Source organism: Sorex fumeus, unplaced genomic scaffold (assembly GCF_029834395.1).
Source record: "Sorex fumeus unplaced genomic scaffold, SorFum_2.1 ptg000037l, whole genome shotgun sequence".
In the NCBI taxonomy this organism is placed as follows: Eukaryota; Metazoa; Chordata; class Mammalia; order Eulipotyphla; family Soricidae; genus Sorex; species Sorex fumeus.
The window spans coordinates 24207320-24228673 of record NW_026606094.1 but is presented as its reverse complement, the minus strand read 5'-3'; the positions used below and the strand labels follow the sequence as shown (position 1 = coordinate 24228673).

Below are 21354 nucleotides of genomic sequence, written 5' to 3'. Positions count from 1 at the left end.
TGCCTTGTTGAATCCTCTGGCCGACTACCTGATATAACTACTTCCAAAGACTCTAAACTACTTCCCCTCACCCCCTGCCTTGCAGTCAAGGAGCCCACTTATTTTCAGCTCTTCCCTCCTGCCCGCAATTGTATCTCAGCATTCTTTGAAGGGATGAGGTACTCCAGTCTATGTCATTATAAGCAAATCACCAGGGAGGCCTTTATCGTTGGATCCCATTTGGTAGCACAGCAACAAATCTGATGACAGTGACAAATCTGGGAAAGAAAGGATGGCCCGAGAGACAAAAGAAGAGAGGAGACTGGGAAAGAGTTTAAAACAATGGAAGGAAGAACAACAAAGATTAAATCAGGCCAGCCTCTATGCTCTCCTGCTATCCCTCTATAGAGGAGGAAAAGCAAGACCGCTGTTTGCCAGTCTCCTGAGAGCCTATTAAGAATCATATGTGGGCCAGAGTGATAGTACAGTGGGTAGGGTGTTTGCCTAGCATGCATCTGACCCGGGTTCAATCGTTGGCATCCCATATGGTCCCCCAAGCACCCCCAGGAGTAATTCCTGAGTTCAGAGCCAGGAATAACTGCTAAGCATTGCTGGGTGTGACCCAAAAAGAAAAAGAAAAAAAAATCATATGTGAGGATTCCTTGGTCTACAGCAACATTGTCCCAGAGGACACAATGATTTCATGTCCTTCTCTCCTGCTGCCTTTACCAATGTCTGTGTAGCGACTCATCATCTAACTGGACATCAGCAGGGGTCACCTAAACCAGGAATTCTCATTCTTGAACAAAACTCACTTTTTGTGTGTGTGTGTGTGGGGGGTGGTTATAGGGTTATACTCAGCAGTGCTCAGGGCTTACTCCTGGCTCTGCACTCAGGGATCACTCCTGGCAGGGCTCAAGGGACCATAGGGGGTTCCGGGGATTGAACCAGGGAAGGCTGCTGCAAGTCAAACGCCGTTCCCACTGTACTCTCTCCAGCCCCAGAACTATTTTTCTTCAACAGCAGAGACTAGGGAGGCCAGTCGCAACACGCCTTTCTTCTCATGCAGTGATTAGGCTCCAGCTCTTCATGTACTCATTTTCTCACACAATATAACCCAGCGTCTTTTACTTCTTCTGATTTCATTTCTATAAAACCCATTCCAAAAGGATGGGCTGCTTTCTCCTCTAGTTCTAATTCCTAATCTAAATCTAACTCTTTCTGCCTCATCCCCAACACAGACATAGCTGGTTCCTTCCTGACCAGTGCCATAGGTCCTCTTTGTCATCATATTATTACCACTGCTTTAAAAGGAATGTGCTCTGTACTTGTACTTGAAAGTGAGATACCAGGGAGAAAAGTGCAGTGGAAAAGCACAGGATTTTCTCCAACCTGCTTTTTGTTTGCTTTGTTTTGGGTGGGAGGGGTGCACTTCCAGCTGTGCTTAGGCTTATTCCTAGCTTAGAGACAACTTTTGATAGGTCTCGGGGCACTATATGGAGTGCCACGGGTTGAACCCCTGTCAGTTACATGCAAGGTGAGTGCCCTACCACTTGCTACCATGTTCATTATATCTGAATCACTGAGTTGAGATCCTTTGGCCTTCCGGTGATTTACTGCTACCTATCCTTATCTTTTCAAAAAGCATCCCTCATACTCTCACTCCCATATATAGAGTTATCTCACAGAACGTTGTATAGAATGGTTGGTTGCATCCAACAGGGCCACTGAGCGTAGACTTTGCCAGGAGTTATAGTCACTGAGGAGCTGGAGGAAAGGTTTTCTTAGGGTCAAGGGGTCATCTAGAAGATGTCTAGTCAGGGTACCAAGCTGAACGACTTGGGGCAAATAATTGGCCCATAATATCCAGAAAGAGAATATAAATGAGTAGCAATATTATGGCAAGTTTAGTTTCTTCCAACATTTACTGACAGACTGCCTGCTCTGTGTATAAGGCACTAATTATTTATATAACAATACCTCATTTAATCTTCCCAATAACTCTATGAGAAGAGCATAGTGTCACATTTATCTGATAGCCAAAGACACCAAGATTTGGTAGGTTCAAATAATCAGCACAGTTTTTTGTTTTTTTTTTTAGATTTACAATTTTTTGTGCTTGGGTTTTGATTATACAATGATCAGATACCCATCCCTCCACCAGTGCCCATTTTCCACCACCATGGATAATATCCCCCCTACCCCCATCCCCCCCGTCTCTGTGGCAGGGCAATCCCCTGTGTTCTCTCTCTCCTTTTGGCTGTTGTGGTCTGCAAAAGAGGCATTGAGTGGCAAACATATTCAGTCCATAGTCTACTTTCGACATGCATCTCCTCTCCTGGGAGGATCCTCCAAACACCCTTTATTTGGTGCTCCCTTCTCTATCTGAGCTGCCCTTTCCTCTAGAATGCCCGGCTGGCCACTAAGCTATGGAGTAATCCTCCTGGTGCTGATCTCAGCTATTCTTGGGTATTAATCTCATATTTTGTTACTTTATATCCCCCAGATGAATGCAATCTTTCTATGTCTATCCCTCTCTTTCTGACTCATTTCGCTTAGCATGATACTTTCCATGTTGTACCACTTGTATGTAAATTTCATGACTTCATCTTTTCTAACAGCTACATAGTACTCCATTGTGTAGATGTACCAAAGTTTCTTTAACCAGTCATCTGTTTGTGGGCATTCAGGTTTCTTCCAGTTTCTGGCTATTGTAAAGAGAATCAGCACAGTTTTAAAGCTACAGAGTGATGAAAGCTGATATCAGGTCCTTTGATTTAAAGTCTTTGTATTTTACACTTTAACCCTGGGGAGAATCAAGATCTAATTGAAAGTTCTGGATTTGAAGAAGAACTGCACAACCAGGCACAGAGTAAGCCTTAGGTAGCTATCAAATCTAGATTTTTTACAGGACTAGAAAGTAATTCTGATAAACGGACTACCTGAATGGGGTTGCTGTTGTTGGTGGTTGTGGTGGTGGGTAGATGGAGGGTTATCAGGAATAAATCGGAAGTCTGGCTTAAAAAAATTAAAGTCTTACAGAACTAAGTCTGCTAAGGGGTTAGGGTGGGAGGGGGACCTTGAAACATTGGTGGAGTGATGCTGACATTTAGGTGGTGGGTGTGGTGATGGAACATTGTATGTCTGAAACTCTGTTATTAACAGTATTGTAAATCAGGATGCCTAGAGAGAAACTAAGAGGAAAAAATGAGGCCTAAGGTTACCTCCGGAGTTGCAAATGATGTGATGCTGAATCACAAGTGTTGGCTCCGGTTTTTTAACATTCCATCTGCTTCAAACAAGGATGTGCCCTAACCTCCATGTGGGTCAGGAGGATGTGAGAGAAGGGAGTCCAGAAATTAACCTCATATATTGGGTTATATCTACAAGGGAAGAGAACTAAACAGATCTTGCTACTTAGGAAATAAATCTAGATTCATTAATAACATTATGCCTGCACCTTTTTACATGACTTCCAGTGAATCACTTTACTTTGCTCGATCTCAGTTCCCTTATCAACAAAATGAGAGCAATATGTTCAGTAATATCTAGAGTTTATTAGGGATGTAGAGATAGTACCAGGGTAAGGCACTTGCCTTACTTGCATGTAACTGACCCCTGTTCTATCTCTGGTCTCTCAATCCACACCATCAAGTAATCCCTGAGCATAGAGGCAACAGTAAGTAAGCAAGCCCTGAACCAAGCCATGTGTGGTCCAAAAACAAACAAAATAATATCTAAGGTTAGTGTGTTAGTTATAAGACTGTTTAGGTAACTCTAAATGTCTTTAATTTTCTTTCAGACTCTTGTTTATATTTGTACTGTTTCTATGTTAGGGTAAGAGTATGGTTTCTTATCAAAAGAAATTGGGGCTGGACAGATAGTACAGTGGGTAGAGTATTTGCCTTGCATGAGACCAACCTGGGTTCAATCTCTGGAACCACAGATGGTCCCTGAGTTGTGCCAGGTATAATCCCTGAGAACAGTGCCGGGAGTAAGCCCTGAGCACTGCTGGTGTGCCCCCTGCCCTCCCCTGCACCCCCAAATTTCAGGCATAAGTGAGATATGTGGGGAGATTTTTTTTAGGTTGGCATTTCTAGAATTACATCATGTGGTTTACCATCAAAGTACAAGGTCCAGGGCTTAGAAATGCTAAATTGTTTGGCATGAGTTTCATCCAGCGTACCATCCCAGGCACAATCCATGGCTGGCAGATGGCAGGGAATGACTCTACTGACCCCTGAGCTGGTCAAGGAATAGGGCCCATGACAGTTAGCAACAGATACAACAACAACAACAAGGATATAAGTACATGAAGATCATATCCCAAATTTGGGTGAACAAAAATATTTGAGGACAACTGCATGAGTATGAACTAAAGTCTTAGTTCTTGATATAGTTTGTGGTGTAGTTTTGTTTTTTTTCTCAAGCAGTAGTTGTTTCACTACACTAGTAGAATATTTTCTTCATTATCACTATGGAACATTTTGATAATTATATAAATTTAATTGTTCTTTGGGATCATGAAGGTATAAAATAGCGTGATTCTTAAAATATAGCATTTTCCACCAAGCTCTTTTTAGCATCTTAAATTCTTTGTCTCTTTAACTTATCTTTCATCTCTTCATATAAAGTAAATCTCATTTTATGACTAGGAGCTCTTTTAAATTCAAGGAACTTCAAGATGAAATGGTGTAAGAAGAAACACTGATATGTGAGACACATGGATTGGGTGTATAAAATTCAAGTATCATAATAGCAGACCTTTTTACATCCCAGGTACAGCTAAGGTGTCACCTCAAAGCCCATTCAAATAGGGGGCAAAGAAATCAAGGGAGATAGAACAAACTCCAGATTAAAAATTGTAGAAGCAGATGCTACCACTTATACACGTCATGTGATTTTACCCCCTTAAGTCAAGAACTTTCAGGTCTGATTAGTGACTGGTTTAAAATAGTATTGGGTGAGATGGGAGGAAAAGAAATGTGGTCAGACTTTCACAGCATCTTTTATTTGTAAATTCACTAGGTTTTTGCCTCCTTCACTTCCACTTGTGAACTTATTTTCTAAGATGTTGACTACATCATTTTCCACTGCTGTAGTTGCCTATGCTATTGCAGTGTCTGTAGGAAAAGTGTACGCCACCAAGTATGATTACACCATTGATGGAAACCAGGTATGGTCACTCTTTTGCTAAACTGGTTTTGTTGGGCTGGAAATTAGAAGGAAAAATATACATGGAAAGTTCAGGTGTCTGCAAAACAAGCAATTGGCTTCTTCCTGAGTTGGTTTCTTTATTATGCTGGCTAATCCGAAATTATTTTGGAGACATGCATGCTGTATCCCCTTGACTTTTAATAAATAAATAATTCTAATTTATAAATAATTAATTCACTCAGGTAACAAAAAGCATTCAAATTTGACATGTAACCCAGAATAAGAAGTCTTATGTAAAGTTAAATTTCCTGGTGATTTATTTTTAATGATGCTTATAAAATGGCAAAACAGTACAATAAACACCATAGAGAATGGTTCTGACCACTTTAAATGGGGGCGGATCACAGTGCAATAAATGCACACAGGGCAGGTTTTGTAGGCATATGGTACTTTGCCAAGTGAACCGATTTTACACTCCTTGCAAGTCTGAAAATACAGTATGTTTCTGAAAACAGCACAGCAAATTACAGCAGTTAAACGATTAGTAATCAAGCGGAATAATAACTCTCCTAGCTTAATATGCTTCAGAGCAAATATTCAACCACAGGAAAAAAAAATGTTTTTGATGAGAGCTACTCACCAGGAAATGAAACAAGCATTTTGCAAAAGATCAACTTTCATTTCTCATCAACCTTAAAAACAATTGAGAGCAGTAGTACCTCCCTTAGGCTTCAAAGAGTCCAAACTCCTATCATCTTCCAAGGCCTTCCATTACCTTTACATGTATTGGGACTATCAGACCTGGGGGGAGCTTTTTTTTTTCTTTTTGGGTCACACCTGGTAATGCACAGGGGTTACTCCTGGTTTATGCACTCAGGAATTACTCCTGATGGTGCTCGGTGGACCATATGGGATGCTGGGAATCGAACCCAGGTTGGCCGTGTGCAAGGCAACTTTCCTACCCACTGTACTATCGCTCCAGTCCCTGTGGGGAGCTTTCTTAATGGTCTTTCTCCAACCCCTGGTGTAGTCTTGCGAAGACTGTGTTTGAGCACTGCTATCTTGTCTTTCTCCCTTAGGAATTCATTGCCTTTGGAATCAGCAATATATTCTCAGGATTCTTCTCTTGTTTCGTGGCCACCACTGCCCTGTCCCGTACTGCTGTCCAGGAGAGCACAGGGGGAAAGACCCAGGTATGAGACGCTGCATGGTACTTTGTGAAGAAACTGCTGGGCCTCTTCAGTGGTGACTCCAAGAAATTTGCCCAGGAGGAAAGCTGAATAGCTGGTCTCTGAAGAGACTCATGTTTTGTTTTTAATTTAGTCACCATAAAATTTCAACGTTGTTCATGATTGGGTTTCAGGCATACAGTTTTTCAATACCCATTCCTTCACCAGTGTCCACGTCCCTCTTCCAAAGCCCCCTTCCCTGGACCCCACAAGTCCTATTTACCTCCTACTCACAGGTCTGCTTCTATGAGAGGTACTTTTTCTCTTCTCTCTTTCCATTTCTTCTTCTTCTTTTTTTAAAAAAAATTTCTATAAGCCTTTGCACTGTGGTTTATGGTACTATGCCAATAGGGTTTTGTACTAAGTTTACACCTTTCAGTTGAATGCTTCCCTCCACCATTGATGTTGCCCCCTCGCTGTCTTCTCCCCCATACCCTTCCAGTGACATTTTTTCTATTGCAACCAGTTCTCAAGTTTTTGTTGTCTTTGGATTTTGTTATCCCACCATGTTTCTTTACATCCCGCACATGAGAGAAATCATTCTGGTGTGTTTCTCTCCCTCTAACTTCACTCAGCATGATAACTCTCTAGGTCTCTCCATGAAGTAGCAAATTTCATAACTTTCATCTTTTCATATAGCAGAGTAATATTCCATTGTGTGTATGTACCAGGGTTTCTTTATCCATTCATCTAGTCTTAGATATTTGGTTTGTTTTCAGATTTTGGCTATTGTGGATAGGGTTGCAAGGAACATAGTGTTGTAAAATAGAAACTCATATTTTTGATCCGACTCCCCCCTAACTCTGCTCATCTCCTTGATTTACCCTTCACAGAAAACCACTCAAACAGTATTGATCATTTCCTGGTGTAGCAATTCTCAAATCACTCAATGTCTGTGGTCAGCTAACAGAAGGCTATACTTACCTGCTTTGCCAGGGACAATAATAATAAATAAGATAACAGAAATGAAGAATGCTGATTTTTATTAATTCAATATCTGGGCTAGACAGAACTTAGTAATAGCTTTATGGCTTAGGGAGTTATGTTTTCAGGAAAACAAAAAGCATCTATTTACATTTCCTTTACAAGGACCAGGAACTTCCTCCGGAGGTCTTTTGTCCCACAAAACAAGTTTGCAAAGCTAAGAAAATTTTTACTGTGACATTTTAGCATTTCTTCTTAAGCCAGGATTTTGTCTCTAAAGTTCAGAATGTGGGTTTAACCCTGCCTTTTAAATAGTGTTGGAAGTTGTTGTCTTTACAAGGTGGCCAAAAAAGCCTAGGATTCCGGTAAATCCCTGAATAACCCTTTCTTCAGTTGGCCAGAAGACTCTGGAGCTGTTCTCCAAGGTCACGCTTTCTAGTCAGAAAAAGAATCAGATATGCCCAACCAAATGAATGGGACAAGGGGTAGGCTCCTGAATTGTGTTCTGTTACATCTGGAGAATATCCCCCCCCAACTCTCCCCCTCCCCCTGCAAACACAGAAGGAGCTGTGATTTCAGAGTAAAAGATCACAATTAGACTATAAAGAGAAAAACAGATCTAAAATAATTTGTATGAAACTCTCACAAATCACCACACACCCACATTTACACTCACCATACCACATATGCTTGCATGCCATACACACACACACACACACACACACACACACACACATCCTACACATATCTGGTTATGGTGCACCACAGATTGCATACTTTTTTGTTGTGCTGCTGGGGATCCCAAAGAACAGTGTTGCTGGATCACACTTGGCACATGGAGTGAGACCAGCCAGGAATAAGACCCACAACGTCATGCCTATAAAGGAAGCACTGTCAGAGAAGCCTTCCCCCAAGCACCATCTTACAATGTTAAAGAAAGCATTCCATTTTGACTTTTAGAATTTTAAGTTTTAAATGGGGTTAATTCCCACCCACCACCACCCCTCACCCCCCAGCAGACACATTTAACTCCAAGGGATCAGGTAAGACAATACAGTCCATAGCATGAAATAGAGGCAGAAATCTATAGTCCGGGGAAAGAGGTCAGAGGTGATTTCCCAAAGTACACCCATGGCCAGGGCAAGCTGTCTGTCAACTGGCAGAAGTTTCTGCTGCTTCATTTGAGACAAGGCATTGACAAGCTCTCCAGGGCACAGAGTGGAAGCAGGTACAGGCAGATCCCCAACTGCTGATGTTCCTGCTCTTACCTCCAGGCTGCCCCTGTAAGAATGCCCATGTAAAGTGATTCCTTGGCAGAGAGTTTGGGGATAATGGTATTCTGGTAAGCTAATACCTCCTGCCACACACTAGTGTGTATTATATTTAGGAATGAAGGATGCCAGGATTTCAGTACTGAAGAATGAAACAAGTACAAAAATGACTTGATATTTAATTACTGAAATGTATACTAAGTTCAGGGTTAAAAGTCTAAGTGCCTGGACTGAGATGCAGGGAATTGCAATCAAGTAATAATTAAGCAGGGCTTCCTGGGGACTTCTCATGTTTTCTTGTATTTTAGAGTCATGTTTTTCGTACCTATAAAAACGGAAATAAACCTTGTAGGCATTGAGGTGAGGATTCAAGAGAAAAAGAAAAGTTCTGGCACACATTTATAAACGTTCACTGTTTCAGTCACTAACTCCTCAAAAGAGAATCAGCACCTTAGTAACTGTGACATATGTGGTGCCTTCCACATAAGAAACACCAGCCTCTGTCTGCTGAATGAAAAATGGAAGGGGACATTATGCATTCTCAGCACATCCACACCGTTTAAGAAAGCTCAGCAGAGGCTATCTCTCACATCCCCATCTGACTATCTCTGACTCATGAGAAAAAGTACTTCTGATTGCAAACTGCTCTCTGGCTGCTCTGCGTAACCTCTCGCTGAAGAGCAATCATTCATGTTCTAGTAACTGAATCTGCTCACAGATCTAAAAATCTAAGCGGTGCTCACACATCAGCCTGACAAAATAAGTACAAATGATGAATCCCCCACAGATTTTAATGTAAAACCCACATTAGCCTTGACCCCCTTGATGGGAAGCTTACGATTACCGATGCCTGCAAGTAGATGATCACTCTTTTCACCCAACTTGGGCAGCTGCCTCTCATCTTTGCTGTCCAATCTCTATTTCCCTCTGCACAGAATTCAGCATCCACAGATGATGCAAGTGGCTTATGAAAGACAGTGGATATTGGTTAAGTCAATACGCGGAAGGAAGGAGGATGGAGAAAGAGGGTGAGGGAGAGAAAAAGTAGAGGAGGAAGCATGCAAAAGTATTGGGAAACTGGAGATTAGAGGCCTCAGAAAAGGGGATCAGAATGCGCAAATCAAGCATTTCAGTGCCCCACATGCAGAATACTGCCTTATAGCGACCTAACTGTTGTCAGGCTGTGTTCTGTTTACCAGGTGAAGTGAGTGTGCCTATAACATTTCCTTGCGGTTTGGGATTTTTCTGTTGAGGTGAGCTTTCTCTGTCTCCTTGACTCAACACCTTATCTCAGGCTGTGCTTGTGTCCAACACTGTCTTTCTCACTGCTTCTCTCCTGGCTCTGCTTCTGGCTCCCTGTCTCCTTTTCTCCTTTGTTTCAGAGCTTCTAGTCTTCACCTCCGCCAGGCCCCAGCTGGTTCAACAAAGAATTCCTTGATCATCTACTCAAACCCCTCAAGCTCTCTCCTAACGATGTATGGATCTTAGGAGAGCTTTTATGCCAGTGAAGGTAAAGTTTCTGAAGGTCGTTGACCCCTATTGTTGCCCTGGCATCACTCAAGTGACTGGGCTTAAAGCTCAAGCCTGTGTGTCCTGGAAGGTTAGAGGAAGCAGGAGACACAGTGCTACCCCTTCATCTACTTGTGGACATTTTGAATTTGCAACAGGACTGGCAAGTTTATTTTCCCTGAGATTTCTGTGGGAGCTATGCGCTGAAAGTACAGCGTTATCAGAATTACTTATTATGACAGTAACGCAGAAGAATCAGCTGTGTGCCAAGAGAATTTGCTTCTTAGGAACATTACAATGACCTGTTGTTGGGCAGGGGGAGTCTGTGTTTCCTGGTATGGCAGATAATTGGATGTTTGTTCCCTAAATTGTCACCCAAACGACATGTCTGTGGTCTATCCAAACAAAATCTAGCTTGTGCCGGCTCTACTAATTTCTCTAAGCTCTGTCTAATTTCTCTGCCAGAACTACTATTACTTCAGTTTTGTGGGGTCTTTACAGATAATTCTCAGTTCTCTCAACAGTCCTCAATGAGAAGGGAAGGTCAGAAGGCATTATGTTCATCTGTGGATGGGCTTTCTCCTTCCAACATCCGGGGAGCTGGGAAACACAAGGGAAAGGGAGAACTCTGTTCATGGGAGTTGTGTGCCTTTCAGGTTGCTGGTATTATCTCAGCTGGAATTGTGATGATCGCCATTGTTGCCTTGGGGAAGTTACTGGAACCCTTGCAAAAGGTAGGACCCTGCTTATCAGCGATTATATAACTTCTCATCACTGCTGGCCACCAGAGAGATAGCAAAAGCTTTAAAAATCATCACAGGGAAAACCTTTGCCCTGAATAACAGGCCTCCCTGTCTCTCTTTGGCAGTCGGTCTTGGCAGCTGTTGTAATTGCCAACCTGAAAGGGATGTTTATGCAGGTGTGTGACATTCCTCGTCTGTGGAGGCAGAGTAAGATTGATGCCGTAAGTCCTATGCCTTTCGTTTTTCTCTGAAATAAGATTTAGTTCAAATGTTTCCTGCATCATGATGCACCCTTTATCTCCTAAGTATTTTGGGAATCCTAAAGCAGATTTTAGAATTGTGTATATAAGCCAAAAACTAGACATCTGCCTGTCAACTGTGTTTTGGAAAGTTCCTTCATCTTTGAAAAAATTATGTTCCCAATAAGAATCAGTCCCTAAGAACTCATATGTATATTATTGTTCTTCTAAAGTAAAACCAAATATATATATTTTAATAGTCTCTAATTTAGAAGGCCAAAAGAAAACAAAAACGCAACATACAGAAAACCTCACTGATTATAATTCTGACTGAAGCACCCTTCCTGAGGTGAAGATTCATCGTGTTGTGACGAATTGTAAAAGCCAGAAACTAAATCCATTAATTCTGCTGCAGGAAAGGAAAAAAAAAGGAGTAAAGCCTCTTATAAAATCTCCCAGACAAAGTAAATTTAAAAAACAAAAAAAGAGAATAATTTGTATAACACACTAAGCAACAGGAAAATAAAATATTCAGTCATATTTGCTTGTAAAGTAAAGGCCCTCCCGTTGATTGTCGATTTGCTCGAGCGGAGACTCCATTGGAGACTTTGTTGTTACTGTGTCTGGCATATCGAATACTCTCGGTAGCTTGCCGGGCTCTCTGAGAGGGGCGGAGGAATCGAACTCGGGTTGGCCATGTTGGCCGCTGGTAAGGCGAATGCCCTACCCGCTGTGCTATCGCTATATTTACAAAAATACTGGGGAAAGTTTGCATGTATGAATATGCACATACACATAGAAATAAGGAGCATGTTAGTAGGGTTAGGGTGGGTGGGGAGAGAAAGGCAAACAAGCAAGGTTTTCCATGGAGAGTCTTTTCTATATTAATTCCATTTAAGTCATGTTAGTGTAGTACCTATGCAAAAATCAAATTAAAATATTTAAGTGGGATATTTGGTCTTTATTAGGAAGACCAACTTCCACTTCCACTTAAATAATAAACCATATTTTTTGAAAGCTGTAATTTGTTTGTGGACAATTGATCTTATTTTTATGGTTGTCTTTCGCCTGGTGGTACCTGACAAATTAATATGATGCTTTCATTTCTCTTTTCTCGCTAGGTCATCTGGGTGTTTACATGTATAGCATCCATCATTCTGGGGCTAGACATTGGCTTGCTAGCTGGTCTCATATTTGGATTGCTGACTGTTGTCTTCAGAGTTCAGTTGTGAGTAAGATAAGATGAAAATTTTCCGTAAACAGGACAACACATCCTGAAATGTCTTATACATAAAATTCCAGAGATAGTGAAACTGTTCTCTTTAAAAATAGTTCTATACCCTTTCGACTGGAACCACCATCTTCCAGTAAGTCACAGAAATGACCAACACAAAGGGAAAGAGGAGGACCACCCACTAGATGTTCTCTAGAAAATTTAGAAAACATGGAAGTTGTTCCTTTGGACACATATACGCAGATCTACAAGAAAGGTGATCTTGTCAATATGAAGGGAATGGGCACTGTCCAAAAAGTAATGCCCCACAAGTGTTGACCATGGCAAAACTGGGAAAGTCTACAATGGTACCCAGCATGCTGTTGGCATTGTCATAAATAAGTATAGGGGAAGATTCTGGCCAAGAGTTAATGTTCATATTGAGCATATTAAGCACTCTAAAGGTTGAGACAGCTTCCTGAAACGGATGCAGAAAAATGATCAGTAAAAGAAGGAAGCCAAAGAGAAAAGGACAAGGCTGGAGTGATAGCACAGCAGGTAGGGCATTTGCCTTGCATGCAGCCGACCCAGGTTCAATTCCCAGCATTCCATATGGTCCTCTGAGCACCGCCAGGAATAATTCCTGAGTGCATGAGCCAGGAGTAACCCCTGTGGTGACCCAAAAGGCAAAGAGAGAGAGAGAGAGAGAGAGAGAGAGAGAGAGAGAGAGAGAGAGAGAGAGAGAAAGGGACTTGGGTTCAACAGAAATGTTGACCCCACCCAGAGAAGCTCACCTGTGAGAACCAGTGGGAAGGAGCCTGGCCTGCTGACACCATTTCCCAGGGATTCATGGCAGTAGAGGTGTTTTTTCAAAAATAAAAAGATCCCTGAACTATTAAAAAGAAAAGTTACTAGAAGGGCTGGAGTGATAGTAGCAGTGGCTTGGGCATTTGACTTGCCTAGGTTCCATCCCTGGCACCTCACAGAACTAGTAAGCAGTGGTTACTAGTAAGTAACTGCTCAAGTAACAAAGTAATCTGAACTCTGATGAATGTCACCCCTATATCTATGTCTGTCTCTACATGTGATACACTGTGATCCCCTGCTACTCATGCTAGGAGTGAGAGAGAGGCGATTCAGTGAAAGACCAAGGTTTTTAGTAGTTCCTTCTTTACATGAGATGATGTGAGGGGCTGGGCCTAAGTGTATTGGGACAGAGAGAGAGAGAGACAGAGACAGAGACAGAGACATAGACAAACAGAGACAGAGACAGAGACAGAAACAGAAACAGAGAGGAGAAATGACAAGCGACAAGCTATATGCCTCAGTGTCTACATTTCCTTATGTAGGTGGGAAGAAAAGAGTTGGGTTTTTTTGCAGGGGCGGGGAAGAGGCACACCAGCCTGTGCTTAGGTTTTATTTCTGGCTCTCTGCTCAGGGATCATTCCTGGTGGTCTCAGAAAACTATATAAAATGATGGGGATTGAATCCAGGTTGGCCAGTACAAAGTAAGAATCCTACCTGCTGTACTATCAATCCCCTTGGAAGAAAAGGATTTTAAACAGAAAGACTATAGCTTATGAAACTTTAAGTTATAACTCAGCACGGTATAGTATGCTGAGGTGAAATCTATGACATGTTTTCATTGCTGGTTTGGTAACTAGGTTACCATATACTGATTTTAACCAACAAAAATCAGTATTTTCCCCAGTATTTAATTTCCAACAATCATAAGGCTGATTCAGGAGTACATTACCACCAGATAATTCATGGTATTCATTTGATTGGGCCAGAGCAGTAGCATAGCAGTTAGGGCATTTGCCTTGCACACTGCCAATCTGGGTTCAATTCCTGCGCCCTCTATGAGAGCCCGGCAAGCTATAGAGAGTATTCCACCTGCATGGCAGAGCCTGGCAAGCTACCTGTGGCATATTAAATATGCCAAAAACAGTAACAACAAGTCTCAGAATGGAGATGTTACTGGTGCCCACTCGAGAAAATCGATGAACAACTGGAGAAAAGTGCTACAGTGCTATTTATTTGATTATATCAGGAACAGAAAATCAACAGGATAGTTAAAGGGAAGGACTTATTTCTAGTCCTTGTGGGCTCCTGGTTCTTATAACAGTGAGACAAATTGGATCACCACAATCTCTATGCTTTTATGAGAAAGTGGCTTTAATTCACTAGTACTGATACTACGCTGCTTTTTATCTCTGGACTTACCTGAGTCCTACCTCCCTGAGCCTCATTTACTCACCATTAGGAGGTGAGTAATAAGGATAACCCTCCTGACCTTTCAGGCTCATAGTGGAATGATATATGCAAAAGCTCTTTGCTTATACACATAGAAGGCTGACACTCATCCTTCAACAAAGAGTCCCAGTTCCTTCTTCTTCCCCAATTCCATACAAACAACAGCTGTTAGCTACAGGGAAGTGCCATCTGAAGATTAAGACAGAGTCCAAAAGCACCAGAATGATGGGTTCGATCTGTTATTTCTTCTAACTTTGTATTCCAAGGCATGACTGTTCCTCCAAATCCTGAACTTCATTTATCTTCTTTCAGTCCCTCATGGAATGGCCTTGGAAGCATCCCAAGCACAGATATTTACAAAAGTACCAAGAACTACAAAAATGTAAGTGCTTTTGAGAGACATTTGTTAAACTTATACTGGCCTAGATTTTCAGGAACTACATATTACACTTTACAACGTGAGGTACAAGGTAGTGAAAACAGTACTACTAGGGGAAAAAAATCTAAAAGTCCATCGAGAATATCAAGTATACATTTTTGTTTATTTTTGGGGTCATATATGTAGTGCTCAGAGGCACGGATATTTACTAAAGTACACAGCCCACCGGCTGAGCCGGGTTCGATTCCTCCGCCCCTCTTGGAGAGCTCGGCAAGCTACCGAGAGTATCTCGTCCGCACGGCAAAGCCTGGCAAGCTACCCATGATGTATTCAATATGCCAAACACAGTAACAACAAGTCTCACGATGGAGACATTACTGGTCCCGCTCGAGCAAATTGATGAACAACCGGAGGACAGTGACAGTGACAGTGACTAAGAATGAATAAGTATTCCTAGCTCTGTGCTCAGGAGTGACTCCTGGCAGCTCTAAGAGAAACATAGGCAGTGTGAGGGATCAAACCAGCATTCGCTGCATATAAGGCATGTGCCTTACCTCCTATATGGTTTCTCTAGCCCTAAATATCACATATACTTTTGACCCAGTGTGCTCTGATATTCTTGATGAATTTTTGCATCAAATTGATTTGATGTTTACTTAAATGTAAACCCACTGTAAGAAAAAATTTTTTTGTATTTTTAAAATTATTTTTTAAATTTAGTCTCTGTGAAATTACAAAGTTATTCACAAATGGGTTTCAGGCATACAATGTTTCAACAGTGATCCCTTCACCAGTGTCCACTTCCCTCCACCAATGCCCTGTAAGAGGAATTTTTTAAAAATTTACTTACTTTTAGATGTTAAATCAAAATTCTATTACTCTGGGCAAAGGGAGTAAAAAGTATAAATTTCTAGTTATAAAACAAATCCCAGGGGTGTATATATTTACAGAATGGCAACTATAGTTCAAAATATTATATTTCATATTTATAAATTGCTAAGACAATAGATTCTAAAGTGTCTAATGACAAGGAAAACTGGTAATTTAATATGATGACTGATGTTACCTATCTCTGGATTCATAGTTCTGATCATTTCACAACATACACTACAATCAGATAATTATGTTATGATAAAATGAATGCAATGTTATATCATTTATTTCTTAAAATTACAAAAAGGACAAAACTCAGAGACCTCTGGAATAAAATGAAGCATTGTTGAGCCAGGAAAATAGTACATGGGTAGGGCACTTGCCTTACAGACAGCTGTCCTGGATTTGATCCCCAGCATCGTATATGGTCCCCCAAGCACCTCCAGAAACAATGTCTGAGCACAGAACCAGGAGAAAGCCCCGAACACTGCCAATTCTCTCTCTGTCTCTCTCTCTGTCTCTCTCTCTCTCACACACACACACACACAAACACACTCTCACACACAGTATTGTCAACATGCATAAAGAATCCCAAAAGAAAAGAGAGAAATAATACTTATATAATATTTACAAATACTTAGAATTCCCCAATTGGAATGGAAATTGGGGAATTTGGATGGAAATTGGAAAATGTATAAAAATCATGACAGACAAATAGAAACTGCCCTGTGAAGCCACTGGTGTACACATAGTAGTGTATTAGAGTAATTCTGAAGAAAAAGGCATTAAAATTTTAAAGCAACAAAAGTAAAGAGAGTGTAAACCCACTGTAAGAGATATTTTGTTATACATTTACCTCTACAGAATTGTGATTAAATCCCTATAAGATACTCTTCATTTGATCGACATGCTGGACAATGAACCTAGATTTTTAGTAGTTGTGACTTAATTTATTCCTACAATTTTTCTATTATGTTGAGAACAAAAATTATTCAAGAGTACCTTTTACCAGGGCTGGAACAATAGCATAGCGGGTAGGGCATTTGCCTTAAACGTGGCTGACCCAGGTTCGATTCCCAGCATCCCATATTGTCCCCTGAGCACCGCCAGGAGTAATTCCTGAGTGCAGAGCCAGGAGTAACCCCGGGGCATCGCCAGGTGTGACCCAAAAAGCGAAAAAAAAAAAAAGAGTACCCTTTATCTTGGGGCAGGGAACTGAGGCTGACTTTGAGAGTTCTGAGTTTCAGACTCCATCTGGGAAAGGCCTTGCCTAAATTACTCAACCTTTCACGGACCTTACTTTTCTTACCTAAAGGAACCAGACTAAATTAAATGGCTTAAGAGAAGAAAGTCTATGACTCCATATGGTCTGGCCACTGTGTGAGGTAGTAAGGAATAAGAAAATGGCATCATAATCCCCCATTTCTGTAAATTCCTGTGTGCGTGTGTGTGTGTGTGTGTGTGTGTGTGTGTGTGTGTGTGTGTGTAAAGCATTTTAACAAAAACAAAAGGTCACTGATGTGAACTTAAGGCAAATCATGTCCCCATTCTTAGTTTCAGTTTCTTCATCTGGAAATGAGGATTGAATTGCTTCCTAAAGCCCTCCTGTCTCTGATTTTAATAAACTCTAAAGGTCTGGGAGTTTGGGGAAACTATTATTACCTCTCTCAACTGATATGATACCCCACCTCTAAGAAAAGATTATTGCTACTTTCCTGATTCTCTGAGCAATTATAATTTGATTCATAGCTGAATTAAATAGAAGCTTGATTGGGTTGTTGTGGCCTGAAATTGGCTTTAATTTCTTTTTGATTCTAGATTGAAGAACCTGAGGGAGTCAAGATTCTTAGATTTTCTAGTCCCATTTTTTATGGCAACGTTGACGGTTTTAAAAAGTGTATCAAGTCCACAGTAAGTATTTATCACTAGATATTTTCTTTGTAATCTCCTTGAGACTCCCTTTTATAGTCAAAGGTCTGGGGTCTTATAACATATTCCCTTTGTTTAGGACAATTAAGCATTCTAACACCCTTCCCCTCAAGTAATTTACAATCTATTTGTAGATAAGAAAAAAGGTGACAATAATACCAGTTCCTGGTAGCAATAACATATAAACAGATAAAAACTCTAGAGATATCTGTATCAGAGTCTCAATCAAGTTTTATGTAAGTGGGGAGTACTTGAAAGAGTTCTCTGATGGGAAGCATCCTTGTCAGCTGGACAGAGCAAGCTTTGTGGGCAGCTGAGTAGAAGGAAGGAGATTATGTTCGGTGCTTGAGAACTATGTGAGCTGAAAGAGAAGGTAGGAGCACAGATGGAGGGAGGGTTGCCAGATGGAGTAAAGGGTAAAAAGTATAAATGAAACATTAGAAGGAAATCTCTGTGCTATATGCCGTGCTATGCTTCCATGACTGTGTTTGCTGTTAAATCAGTGTTTTTCTTAAGTGAGTTTCAGGGCATACTGGTTCAGAGGAATGTTCATAGATTTCTCAATAACAAAAGGGCTCTGTGATGTCAAGCAAAATTGGAAAGCAGATTTAAAGCCAAAGAGATCACTTTCCCTCCTGGGTTGTGTTTTGTTTTGTTTTTATACTTTCTCTAAGCATTATCGCTGTCTTCCCCTTTGGGTGGCTGGGGTCAGGTGGCTTGGTAGTGGAACCTCCATTCACCTCAAAATTTCCTTTTTGGCTCAATGTCTCAAGGAATAATACCATCTGAGAAGTAACTTGCCCAATGACAATTGCCATTAATAAGTATTAGGAACCACATTTTTCTTTGTGATTTTTATACATTTTATTTTCATAAAGTAGTTTACAGTAGTTCATTATAGATAATATTCAAACACCCACCCAACCAGCAAGCATCTTCCCACCACAATAAAAAGTTGTTGATTTCATTCTGGGTCCCTTTTAAGCCCATATATAAGAGAATACAAGCAAGTATGTTAAAACCAAACACATGTGTGCTGCTTTAGGTACATCAGAGGGCTAGAGTATAAGAGGTCATGCGGCCACAAATGCGGCCACATGCTCCAGGAAAAACTGTGTTGCTCTCTTCTGGAAGCTTTGCTTTATAGTCTCTGGATCTTGGCCATTGATGAGATTACATAGCACTGGGGGCAGTTTGTGGGTGTGACTGCCAAGCTACTGGAAAACTGGGGATCTGGGTGGAGGAGGCCCAATCCTGATCCAAGCAGGCTTGGAGATCTCAGCCACAGGTCCCACATACCTGGGTTCCTCTTCTGGAAACCACATGTTTTAACTAAAGTTGACATTTATTTCCAAAGGTTGGATTTGATGCCATTAGAGTATATAATAAAAGACTGAAAGCACTGAGGAAAATACAGAAACTCATCAAAAAAGGGAAATTAAGAGCAACTAAGGTGAGGTGACAACTTTCTTTTCCCTCTTAAGTTATTTTGGTGGGGGAGGGAGGGGTTTGAGCCACACCTGGAGGTACTTACCACCAAATAACACTGTAGCACTGTAGCACTGTCCTCCCATTGTTCATTGATTTGCTTGAGCGGGCACTAATAACATCTCCATTGTGAGACTTGTTGTTACTGTTTTTGGCATATTGAATATGCCATGGGGAGCTTGCCAGACTCTTCCGTGCAGGCGGGATATTCTCAATAGCTTGCCAGGCTCTCCGAGGGGGATAGAGGAATTGAACCCGGGTCAGCCACATGCAAGGCAAACGCCCTACCGACTATGCTATCGCTCCAGCCCGCCACCAAATAACATGAAGAATTTACAAGTGATTTGAAATGATTTGTTGAAAGACATCCCAAATCACTAAAGATTAAGTTCACAATATTTTCTCTGTTCAGAATGGTATTATTAGTAATACTGGCACATCCAACAATGCTTTTGAGCCTGATGAAGATATTGAAGATCCAGAAGAACTTGATGTTCCAACCAAGGAAATTGAAATTCAGGTGGATTGGAACTCTGAGCTTCCCGTCAAAGTGAATGTTCCTAAAGTTCCAATTCACAGCCTTGTGATTGATTGTGGAGCTGTATCTTTCTTGGATATTGTTGGAGTCAGATCACTGCAAATGGTAAGGTCTAGTATTTTGAATTATAAATTTGAAGCACTATTAACAGTAAAATAACATAGTTTTCCCAGTCTTGAAAAGAAGCAACTCCAAGGTCTCTGTAATTTTTCTGGAAGATGTGCTTGCAGTAGTGTGTAATATTTAAAACAAATGCTATGAAGCCCAGTTATATGAAGCTGAATCTCTGTAGCATCGTGACAGTGGGTGAGTAACTTTATCTATCTATACCTCAATTTCTTCGTCTGTAATATGGAAGTGACTGATGATGGTATGTAATTCATAGGACTGTCAAAAGGATTAAATAAGAAATTATATATCACATGGAATATTGTATATTATGACATGTGTATATGTATATATATGTATATAGCTTATGTATATAGTTATGAAAATGACTGGCCCATAGTCACACCTCAGAAGATACTAACATGGAGATATGTATTTTTTATGAAAATGCATAGGAAATGGAATGTAATAATTTAAGAAGGCAATTATCTTTTACATTTGGAATCTGGTTATCACATACTATACTCATAAATCTTTCTCTCAAAAACAATAGCATATTATTTTCTCTAATTAGCAGTGGCTCTTTTAGGGATCCTCCTGTGTTCTTTTCTCTTCTTCCTTCCACAAATATTCACCCCTGTGCTAGAGAGTTTCACTGTTAAGCACTGAAGATACTTTGAGATTCATCATCCCTATTCATGCCATTTCTTTAGAGTGCAAACCTCTATTGTTTTCCAGTAATGAGAATTCCTACAACAATGAACTTTCCTCAAAATACTAGTTAATCATAAAATTACTGGTTTCTTCTGAGCAAGTAATTGCTACTGAATTATGCAAATGTGAAGTTACTCATGACAAATGCTTCTTTTTACATTTTTAGATTGTCAAAGAATTTCAAAGAATTGATGTCAATGTGTACTTTGCATCACTTCAAGGTAAATACGTATATGTATATATCAATGACTTTCCTCCTCCTAAACCCTTTCTCTTACCTTCGAGTGTGGATACATGACATCCAAAGTCCTTTTTATAGAAACTATATTTCATTGTGGTAAAAGAAGTAAAAATGGAATTGGCCATTTTAGTCATATTCAAGTATAGAATTAATTTAGTGCTGTTAAGTATATTCATGATGCTATGCAATAATCACAAATATCTATTTCCCCAAATTTTCCTGCTGCAAACAGAAACTGCCCATTAAGCAAACTCAGAGGCCTTTTGAATCTAGAACTTTTGTTTCCAGTTTTTGTCTTACAACTGGTAATGTATGTAAACCTATGTCCTGGCAGCTGAACAGAATAAATAAGGGGCAATCATCATGGGGAAATAAGAGCTGGAGGTGACATATGTCCTTCTATTCCAGAAGGCATAGTCTGTGTCTGCCTGCATGCTAGTGTGCAGGGAAATAGTTCTCTAAGGCAGAACCTAAGATAAGGATTCTTATGCAGGTGATTTCTTGAAAGACTACACTCTAGAAAAAATTCTTGAGGAAGTAAGAGCAAGGGACAAAGACATGGTT

The 21354-nt window shown here is 40.6% G+C and overlaps 1 protein-coding gene across 1 annotated transcript in view; it reads left to right on the top strand.

Moving 5' to 3' along the window:
* SLC26A4 (solute carrier family 26 member 4) overlaps window positions 1–21354 on the top strand; it is a 56730-nt gene that overhangs the window by 28036 nt on the left and 7340 nt on the right. Inside the window, exons 9-18 of the mRNA XM_056118357.1 lie at window positions 5008–5155; window positions 6216–6329; window positions 10726–10803; window positions 10938–11033; window positions 12173–12279; window positions 14833–14902; window positions 17591–17683; window positions 19059–19154; window positions 19602–19832; window positions 20716–20770. Of these exons, the coding sequence (XP_055974332.1) occupies window positions 5008–5155; window positions 6216–6329; window positions 10726–10803; window positions 10938–11033; window positions 12173–12279; window positions 14833–14902; window positions 17591–17683; window positions 19059–19154; window positions 19602–19832; window positions 20716–20770 (1088 nt within the window). The remainder of the gene's footprint in view (window positions 1–5007; window positions 5156–6215; window positions 6330–10725; window positions 10804–10937; window positions 11034–12172; window positions 12280–14832; window positions 14903–17590; window positions 17684–19058; window positions 19155–19601; window positions 19833–20715; window positions 20771–21354) is intronic.